The 10,989-nt window shown below is 34.6% G+C and overlaps 1 protein-coding gene across 4 annotated transcripts in view; it reads left to right on the forward strand.

Moving 5' to 3' along the window:
* Positions 1–10,153, forward strand: part of MTF2 (metal response element binding transcription factor 2) — a 28,257-nt gene extending 18,104 nt beyond the window's left edge. For 2 of the 4 annotated variants that reach the window (XM_048944400.1, XM_048944402.1), the window contains 6 exons: positions 2,238–2,305; positions 2,684–2,854; positions 3,532–3,640; positions 3,809–3,867; positions 4,010–4,114; positions 5,594–10,153. In XM_048944400.1, the coding sequence (XP_048800357.1) occupies positions 2,238–2,305; positions 2,684–2,854; positions 3,532–3,640; positions 3,809–3,867; positions 4,010–4,114; positions 5,594–5,951 (870 nt within the window). In that variant the 3' untranslated portion in view covers positions 5,952–10,153. The remainder of the gene's footprint in view (positions 1–2,237; positions 2,306–2,683; positions 2,855–3,531; positions 3,641–3,808; positions 3,868–4,009; positions 4,115–5,593) is intronic. The other 2 variants (XR_007376967.1, XM_048944401.1) reach the window with 2 other exon arrangements.
* The last annotated feature ends 836 nt before the right edge of the window (positions 10,154–10,989 follow it).

A 10,989-nucleotide genomic window follows, 5' to 3' on the forward strand; every position in this document is an offset into this window, starting at 1 on the left:
ATGCTTGCTTGAATATTTTCATGGGTACAGACAAGTAAACTTATGCCTATAACTGAATGCAGAGTGTATTTAGGATGAAAATATCAAGGTCTCTAAGGTGTAATACCTAACAAATCACTGTACACAAACATTTCCTCTTTCTTCCCTGTTCCAAGCGTGAGTGTGAGCAGTTTGTATATTGGTCTTAAGGATTTTGACTTTTTTCCAACCATGTGGGCTTTATCAGGAAAGTATGTAGAAAATCCATTTCCCCAAGCAAATTGAGTTCATGTTTAATGTAGAGGAATGGTGTAGGTAGTCTTTTGGTTCTGTGTTTAAGGCTGAATGCAAAAATTTCTGTTGAAGTGACATTGATGTACTGCAAGTGGAGTGTGTGCTTCTTTCTTGCGTAAGTGTTCAAGGTTTTGAAACTTCTATACATAGGTGCATTTGAATCGTTGGAACTTCTCCTAACGTATTTCCTACTTCTGTATTTATTTTCAGTAAATTAATCCACTCATTCTGGCAGATACAACATGAGAATGAAATGTGGTCTTGGTTTAGATGATTGACACGCACTATTTTGATAAATAATGAAAATTTTTTACGATACATATGTTCAGATCGTGACTGGTGTACATGGAAAAACCCACAAATATTTATTTGTGGGTATTTAAGGTGGGAGGAGAGGAAAAGCCCAAAATGAGAAAAAGCATGCCTGCCTAAGTGGTAACAGAAATTCCTTAAGGTATTTCTGTACCTCAAGGAAACTGCTTTTTTTTTCCAATCAGGCTACTTGGTTTTTTTTTTTTTGTTGTTTTTTTTTTTTTTTTTTTTTTTTTTTTTTAAGGCTCTATTTTGAGTAAGCAAATAAATGCTGTGTTGAGGAAATAATATTCAAGGTTGTTTATTCTGATAAGTTTCTAAATGTCTCTCATGACACGGGGGAAAGCTGTGCCTTAAAAAAATAAAGGCAAGTATATTTTAGGTTTTCTGATAACCTGTCTTTGAACAGAAACTAGTCAGAGAATAACATACAATACTAATAGTTTGAGTTTTCTGGTAGTACTCTTCACTTGCTGCTATGAGGCATGGTACATCTTTCTCTAGATGGTTAGAACTGACTAAGTATTGGTAGAATTGAATTAGTAAGAGTAAATGGTGGAACTATTAGAGTTCTTAAGCCCATATATTTTTATCATGTTGCCATTTGTGATGCAATAAAAAATATTGTAGTTTTCTGTAGCTATGTGCTGAAGAATTGCAAAACTTGAGGATAGTAATGGATTGTGTGGAAATATATGAAAAGATACCTTGAAACAGCTGTCACTTCGCAAAAGTTGGTCAGATTTCTCTTAACTTTGGCAGTCAAATGGTTTTACTGAATCTTGTAATGTTAAAAGCAGAGCTCTTTTTTTGAGTATGTATTGAGATTTCAGAAATTGTTGAATGTGTTAGCTTTCTTGTTTAATGAGAGTTGTATTATTTACAGGTGTCTGAGGGCTTTCTCTTGAGCTGCAGTTGTACAGTTTGCTCTGTGGTATCCTTACTAATATTCGTGCTTTGTGAGCTGTTGGCCAGCTTTAGAATTAAAGATCAGTTGACTGCAGATCCAACCGGGTATAAATTCTGGAGCATTTTTGCATAGCAACTGGAAATATGGCAGCAATGCTACCATATTTAAAAATACTCTAAATTCTAATGTGTAAATGTTGCATCCACCTCTTGAAAATCATCAATGCAGACAGAAATGGGAATTAAGCCTTTGAGCAAGATTTAATTAAAGCAATCGCCAATAAAATAACTGAGGTTCTTGTACTCTTCTTGCGGTCTCTTACTTTGGGTGTGCTTAATGCTACTGAGGTACTCATGTTAGTGATCCTGGGAAGGGAGACTAGTATCCTTCTTGTATACTGAAACAATTTGAAATGATTTTCTTGTACTACTTAAACAGAAAACCTAGAAAACCTGGATTCTTTGACCAGGGCTTGTCCCTAATGTAAATTCTGTGAATGTGAATCACAGAACATGAGGATTTAAAAAAAAAAAAAAAAAAAAAAAAAAAAAAAAAAAAAAAAGACTAAATGACTAACACCTTTTAAGGGTTAGGTAGTTTCTACAGGTAATTTTTTTTTTTAATGTACTTCACATCCAAATTGATAGTTTTAATGACTCAGAGTCGTTAATAATAATAATAATTGGAAGCTTTCTATTACTGAAGAGTTAGACTGGCTAAATAATTTCTTAATTCTCCACAGCTGGCAGATACACCAAAATCTGAAAGATATGAGCACGTACTGGAGGCATTAAATGATTACAAGACCATGTAAGTTTTTGGTATTTTTACTCTAAATACTTCCAGCTTTGCCATTCGTGGTTGTCAGTCTCCTTTGCTCAGTTTATCTGATAATCACTGCGGCTGTGTTAATGTTGACGTTTTGAATACTGTTTCTGTTTCAGAGTATAACACCCCATACCTATTTGAGTGGATCCCAGATCATGAGAAAAATTGTTTTAATTTCCATCCCCTTCCCAGTTCTCATTCTGTATTTCAGATTGAGGATTGTGTTAGCGGGAAAAGGTGAATAAAATAGCATTAGGATGAGTATTTTAATTTGCATAGATTTGTTTTGCATGAACACTTTATTTTAAAAGCTGCATTCCCTGGATTCAGAATGTTAACAATGAATTTAAAATCATCTAGGTTTATGTCTGGAAAAGAAATAAAGAAAAAGAAGCATTTGTTTGGCTTGAGAATTCGCGTTCCTCCTGTGCCACCAAATGCTGCTTTAAAGGCTGAGAAAGAACCAGAAGGAACTTCTCATGAGTTCAAAATTAAAGGCAGAAAATCATCTAAACCAATCCCTGATGTGAGGTAAAATAATCCCATGCTTTTTTAGAAATGTTGTGGTAAATAGGAACTACTTCAAGTACTTCAGTGCCTGCAAAAGAACTCCTGCTCATTGTATAATGTCCATTTCTAAATAACTGTAAAGGTGGTTTGTTTGTATGTTTTAAAGATATTTTAAAGTTGTAAACTGATGTAGTTGCATGTTCTCTTTAAAGGTGATTGTGAGAGCAGAGTCTTCAAGCTTATTAATTTCCTATTGTGAGCCTTTGAAAAACAAAAGACAAACCAAAACAAGCATCATGACATTTGGCAGTAAGAACAATACAGGCTGTCCGAACCTCGCTGCCATTAGGGGGGGTGGGGGGGAATATTTCCTTTCTGGAGCTTTTATGCAATGCTGTTAACTAGGTTTCTAAATAGGGAATATGATACACAGTTCTGGCTTGCGGTAGTAGATGTGCTGTTTCTTTAACCGACACTTGTTCATTCCTCTTCAACGTTAAGGAGTCGGTAATGTCAGTAGAAACAACTTTATCTGTGATATTATACAGGCAAATTATTTAGCTTTTACATGACAGCTTCGATTTGCCAGGATCTCGTTTAGCACAATGTGTATTCATTGCCAAAGGAAAGCATTTATTCTTTGAAAACTATCTTCAATAATTTTCTTCAATAAGAAAAAAATATAAATTTTCTTCTAGGGAATTAAGTAATGGTATAGAAAGAAAGGGGAAAAAAAAATCAGTAGGTCGTCCACCTGGTCCCTATACAAGAAAAATGATTCACAAAACTCCAGAGTCGTCTCCTCTGGTAAGGTTTTGGATATGTTTCTTTTATTTTCTCTTACCGGATTATCATTTTTGAAGAAAAAATATAATCAGTTAATCTAAATTGTGATATTCCTCTCCCCATTTGCCCTCAAACTAAGCTGAATAAGCAATTAAAACTTAAACTGAAGTACTCTTCCTTTTTTCTTAGGATACTGAACCAGTTCCAGTGATAGAGACCCCAGCATTGGAATTACCCTGCTCTGTTGGGTAAATTAAAAACAAACAAACAAAAAAGCTTAAGCTATTTTAATATAGCATGTCATTTATTTGTTTGCTTCTGAAATGTCAACTCAATTTTTACTATAAGATTACTTTCATTACATGGCAACCCTGTTATCTTACATATCAGGAAATCCGATGGAACTGCACATTCATCCAATACCTCAGATGTGGAATCCACAGGTGCTGCCAGTATAAAAGAAACTACCTCATCTAGCATATCCAGACATTATAGGTAACATTTGAATTACTCTATCTACTGTATTGATTAAGGGTTTAATATGTTAATTTTCACAAGGTTATTGAAGGGGAGACACAAAGCAAGTAGTTCAGCAGTACTTTACCTGCAATAAACAGAAGTTACAGAAATTATACAGGAATTATCTTGCCAAAGAATGACTTCTGATGTTCTATGCCTACTTTCCAAAAACCTGAGGTTGTGTTAAGCTAAAAAAAGTGAGTTTGGTGCCTTTTGGCAAACCAGCTAAATTTGAGCCAGGTACTTCCAGAGAGATTGTATTTCAACAAGCTTTAAGAAGATCATGAGAGAGACTTAAAACAGCAACTCTTTAAAAGAAGAAAAGAAAGACGAAACAAAAAGGCAATTTTGCAATCATCTGCAGTCGAGTCACTGCCAGTGATGTGCGATGTTTTGGTTTTTTTTATTTGTTCTTCATTGAAGGTTTGGCAAAGCAAAGATAGAAGATAAGGAGACTGATGCAAGTTGTGAGGCAACTGTAGTAGATATGAAACAGAGATAGGATATTCCAGAATTTGAAGGAGAGTAGACAAGCACATAAGATGTTGCAGAGGATATGGAATATCTGAGAATATGGGAGTAAGTAATTGTTATAGCCAGCTACTGAGGTGTGAAGTAGAGCTGTGAATTGAGTGGGAATCTAATGGAATAGAACAGAAGAAAATAATTTCTTAACAGCATGGGTGCCAACTACTGTTCATTGTTAATGTAAAATGCACACTTAAGTTACTCTTACAGGAGACAAGTAAACTCCTTAAACGCTTACTGAGTTCACCTTTCTAACGAAGGTCACAGAAGAGCAGACATGTACCCTGTATTAATTTCGGCAACTTTTGTTTTTGTTTTGTTTGTTTTTGTTTGTATACTAATCTTAAGGAATAGTGACTATGCTGTGGATTTTAGTCTAAAAGTTTGACTCAGTCTTCATAAATAATTATAATCCACCTTTATGCAAAGGGGTGGTGACCCTTTGCATTAAAAAAAAAAAAAAAAAAAAAACCAACCCAAAAAGCAACTTCTGCAGATAGTCCTTAATTATAGTCTTCACCAACATAAGATTCCAAACTTTTACAGTTCAGCTTTTTTTGTAATAGGGGCCTACTGATATGATAAAGCTGTATTTTTAATTTACTATTCAAGGCACTTTTGGGGCAGAATCTGTTAAAAAATTTTTTTTGAAGTTTGCAGAAGATTAGAATTCATCTGAATCAAAACAGTACTCTAAAGATACTTAGGCATAATCTAATGTCATTTAACCAAATTTTCTGATATGGGTTAACTTGCACAGTTTTTGTTATGTAAGTCTCTTTTGCAAGTGCCATATTAATCATTTATATACAGGTAACAAGTACTGAAACTGAAAACTAGAACAACAGTTGTGAATTGAGTTTTGTTTTACCATTTCCGTTCATCTTGAGTGTTTCCTGGAGTTAATGCTTGTGTTTATTTTTTTAGTAGTTTATCTGATTCAAGAAAAAGGACTCGTACAGGAAGAACTTGGCCTGCTGCAATACCACATTTGAGAAGAAGAGGTCGCTTTCCACGAAAAGCACTCCAGACTCAAAATTCAGAAATTGTAAAAGATGACGAGAGCAAGGAAGATTACCAGTATGATGAACTCAATACGGAGATACTTAACAATTTAGCAGATCAGGAGTTACAGCTCAATCATCTAAAGAACTCCATTACTAGTTATTTTGGTGCAGCAGGTAGAATAGCTTGTGGTGAAAAATACCGTGTTTTGGCTCGTCGGGTGACACTTGATGGAAAGGTGCAGTATCTTGTGGAGTGGGAAGGAGCAACTGCATCCTGACTGTAGGACTGAATATTATGTTCACTGCACTGTCATCTGTAAGTACAGTTCATAATGCAGAGCCATGAGAGAAGTGTGTCTTTAAATGTTTCTAAAAACAAAACAAAACCAATTTAGCCTTAACGTGTAATTGTTATCATTACAGCTCTTGTGATAAAAGACTTATCTTTTTAAAATCTGATCTGAAACTTAAATTTTTTAATCTGAACACCGTTAGATTGTTTTAGGTTGGGATATTTTGGGTTACAATTGCTTAAAAATGTGCATGGTGTTTTAAAAAAAGATGTTTTCTAGAGAACATTCCATGGATACAGTTATTGTGATTTAGAGAAATATTATGTAGATAGCACAAATCTTTGAAATTTTTTGGTTTGTTTTCTTACCCAAATGTTTGCAGAAATGTATTTCTATTTCAATACTTTCTAGATTTCATAAGTGCAGTGTATATAATGCCTACTGAAGACTGTAAAATACTAAAGTTTTCTTTCAAACAAAGTGTAAAAAAAAAAAAAAAAAAAGGAAAAAAAAATATATTGAGCCTGTAAATTGCTCTGTGACCAGACTTCATTGTCTTCTTAATATATTCTGTGTGTGTGCGCATGTGTCTGTATATATACATATGTATATATGCACACACATACGTGTGTGTGTATATATATGTGTGATTGTGACCTATGCAATACAAATTATGGGATTGGACAGCTTCTGAGTATGCATCCCATAATTCTTTTTTCAGGAATAGTTGCCAGTATTTACACAGCAGCATTTCTTCTCAGGCTTATTGGGTGCTGTTTTGCTTTCTGTGTACTAAGGAAAATGTCAAACCAGTGCATTGTGTTCTGGCAATGGGTGCAGTCATTGATGTTCATATGCCTTGGGGTAATATATTCCTTAATTTTCCATGTGACTTAACAGTTTAAAAAAAAAAAGCGCAGGATTGGAACATTAACGACTAGAAGTAACAATTTTAAAGCTATTTTGGCACATTGATTGTAAATTGTGTCCCAGTTATAAACTGAGTTGATGGGAGTTGCACAAGATTCATACATATGTGTAGAAAGTCATATTTCGATAAAGGTAGTATGAGCAAACTATTATTGCACAGGGTCAGCAAAAAATATGTTGCCATTTGAAGTTAACGTTACTCGTTTTAATACAATATTACCTCTTTTGTTTTTATAAAATGTACCAACTTCTAAGTTGATATGTTCATTTTGGTTTTTAATCAAAAATGTCTCCTGCCAGTATTACATGTTCTTTCTGATAACTTTTGAGGGAGGATAGCCAAAGAGTGGACGGAGGAAGAATATTTTTACGCTATGGTTATTCAGTGTACAGCATAAACTTTCTTCTCTTAAGATTACAGTTGACCACCAAAATAAAATTAAGTAACGTAAATGACAGAGTGGTTTAAAGGTTACTACCTGAGTTAGTATTTTCTTATCACGTTACTTATTTGACTCCTCTTTTTTTTTTTTTTTTTTTTCTGCTCTCCTTGACATGGTGATTTTTTTATTTTATTTTTTGGTCGCCTTATAGCCAAGGGAAGCTCTTAATCCTGTGCTTGGTTTATGACTGGCTGGGTAATACTAGCTTTATAAAATTGCTAACTAAAAGCTGCCACCTCTGTTTATCTTCACTGAAATGTTGGTTTTTTTCCCTCATACCCTCAGCTATTAATTTAATGTTGCCTTGCCTGTAGCTGCAATATTTTGATAACACAACATCTTTCATGTTAATTTTTTGAATGTTTATATATACATTGGGATAATGCAAAATGTAAAGCCTTCGTAACCTTACTCACACCATCTGTATTTTTCTATTTCACTTTATTCAAGTCCTTTAATTCTAACTGAACACCAGCAGTATTTTCAGTAAAGCTTCAGCATTTGAAGATAAATATTGGAATGTACTTGGGGACTTTAGCTGGGGGTGTGGGGAGGGGAATATTTGTCAAACTGTCCATAGACTTAATATTGTGAATGTCATTGTTTCATTTTATTATTATGGTTGAATTGACTCTGATGTTCAGTTTGTAATTTTGGAATTGCTTTTTTCTTAGAATTAAAGTCCAACTTTAAATGTGTGGGGTTTTTTTTTGTTTGTTTTTTGAGAGAAGAATGAGTTTTGAGTCTGTATTCTCGTGCAATACATACATGTGATTTCCTCCTGTCCATGGTTCCTCTGCTCTGGCTTGCCTGTTGCTCTCCTAGAAATTCTTGCCCTGCGCATAGATACTAACTGGTCTTCCAGCTGCACCTGAGAGATGCTTTGTTGCAAGGTGTTATGAACTGGAAAATGCTGCAGTGGTGCTGCTGAAGCTATTACTAGAGTAGTACAAATGGCTTTCTCTCATTTCGTGTGAATCTTATTGTATGTAATAGTGGAGTGGAAAAATACAAATGTTGCTGTATGTAATAATTTTCTTTTAGTTTAACTTGATCATTTTATGTATGCATGTGTGTAAATATATGTAACTCAGCTTTGTTGCAGTCACTGATTTAGAACCTTTCCCTTGTGTACCAAATATGATATTTTTTCCACTTTATATTATTTGTATTACTGTAATATTTAGATAGGAGAACTCTGTTTTGAGGCCATCCTAAAAAATGTAGGCATCAGATAAACAAGAAAACAAAGAAATAATGACACATTGCTGGTCCAAACTGAAATAAACATCATAGCAAACTATTTGTCAAATCCTTGTTCAGAAAAAAAAATTGAAAAGGCATTTTTGTCTTTGCCATGAAGAGGAATTTTCTGTGCTTTTCCATTTATAGCAAGCGTTTTGTATGAGCTTACTAGGAAATTTTGTAAGGTCGTTCAGTGAGATAAGTCAATGTTAATATTTTGTTTTGGTACAAGAAACGCAAATGAGATCTCAAAGGTGAAGAAAAGCAGTTTATTGTCTTGCAAGGAGGAAAGATGAATAGATCAATAGAAAAGTGCCAAGCTTTTGAAACGTCTTACTGAAGTGATCTTTAGTGTTGTATTTTAAAAGGAAATTGGTCTTCAGATGGAACATACCAAGGCTGGAGATGGAGCAGTAGTCAGAACACAATGATAAGGATGAACTGGACAAGAGCATCCGTTCTGTGCACTGAGGGACAAGGATGGATCTTGCAAATGTTATGCAGGTAACATTTTCAGGCTTTAAACTGTGTCACTTCTCTAGTTCCCAGATGTCTACCTGAATGAGAAGCAACTTTGCAGTTAAAGATATGATGGCAGAAAATGTTTTCTAGAAATGGAGAAAAGGGTTTAGTGTAGAATTTTGCATTTAGTCAGTGTGGAACCTTATGCCTAAATACCTCTGTGGAGGCGTCAGGTCTGTTCAGATCCTAGTTAGGACAGAAAAAAGTGGGAATGAGTGAGGAAAAATGTTCAACCCAAAGTTCATGGGAGAATTGTTTTGGAAATTGGATCAATTACCTGTAGGTAACTATAAGAAGAAAAGGGGAAAGAATCCTTTGAAGTTGATGAAGAAAGTTGAAAGGGGAATGACCATCTTTTGAAAAAGACTGTACAGGGCAATTAGAAAGACAAAAAGATGAATAGAAGCGGAAGCTGTGCATAAGTGTGAGAATGAAGTTGGAATTCATTGTTATTGATATCTCCATCTTTCAGCAGTTATGAAGTAGAATTTTGTACTGTCATTTCACTTGAACTTCTATGGTTTTTATCCTGTCAAGAATGCATTGAGTGTAGGTTTTGTTGTTGTTTTGTTTTGTTTTGTTTTGTTTTTTTTTTTAAGTTCCTGTTATATATTTCTGTTTCTGCTATTGTTTTGGGGCTGTTCTTGACATACGTTGAAACTTTGGTCTTTCATTTGGGGCATAATAGTGGTTTGGCCATGACCTTTAGAAGTGCAGAACTGAAAGCTAGCTCATCTGTATTGTTTTTAGTTGGTCGGTGGGTTTTTTCTTTCCCCAGATTTCTGCAGTGATTCCATATACGTGAGATCAAGTTGTTCTGATTCTTGTTCATACCAACATACTTCGCTTTGCATCTGTGTGCATTGTATGCACATACGTACGTACGTGTGTTCAAATTCCCAAGTCCTAGAAACACAAGAACTTAGATTGTATTTAATTAAAATGAAAATTTATTATTAATGAAGTCTTTAAATGGGCTATGAAATGCTTATTAAAAAGCCGTTGAAGGATTGTTTAAAAAAAAAATAAATATCAATTCAGTTTTTACCTTTCCCTGCTTTTTGTTTTCTGTTTGTGGTAATGAGCCTGGCTGGTATATATGCTCACATGCCCCAGAGTTGCAGAGAAGTGCCCATTGGCACCTCGGTGTGCTTCATCTTCCCAGTCTTGTGTCATCGTGCGGAAGGGAAGTCGCTGGGATGAATGCTTTCAGGAGAGACAGCACAGTGAATAATGGTTGCAGCATCATTTCTGTGTGTGTTTATTAACTCTAGTATTTCAAAGTAGAAGAAACAGCTGTGTTCTGCAATCTCAAGAGCTGCAAAATCACGACAGTAAGGTTTCAAAGCTTTTTAACTTCCTTAACATACCATGGTCATTTTGCATTGGTAACACTACTTACACTTGGCTACCCTACTTTTAAATGCTTTCTGCCAGAAGATTGCTGCAGTTTGACTGCCTATCTAAAATCTGGCTCATTGATTACTTAATTTAAGCCACTGTGACTTTTCTCAAATGTAAATGTAAGAGCGAATGAGTAAAAGAGTAATGTAAATGTAATTTTACTTTTAACTGGAAATCTGGTTTTTAACCAAGACCATTTTTGTCATCTTTTTCAGAAGACCATCTGCAACTGTAATCTTTCTGTCTTAACTAGGACTATTTTTTAAAAACACTGTCAAAATTACTTGTTTCATAGTAATTAAGTGAACAGTAAATTCTTCATCTATCTCAAGCATTTAGTTGCATTTAGGTTTTTCTTAACTATGGCAGCTGCTAATAAATATTAATAGAAGCTGAAGGTCTCACTGCCTGTGTAAGTGGAAGCCATTCAGTTCTGGGTGTATCTAATGAACTGCAGGAGCAATATGGGATACAACTAT

This window comes from Lagopus muta, chromosome 5 (genome assembly GCF_023343835.1).
Source record: "Lagopus muta isolate bLagMut1 chromosome 5, bLagMut1 primary, whole genome shotgun sequence".
Lineage (NCBI taxonomy): Eukaryota > Metazoa > Chordata > Aves > Galliformes > Phasianidae > Lagopus > Lagopus muta.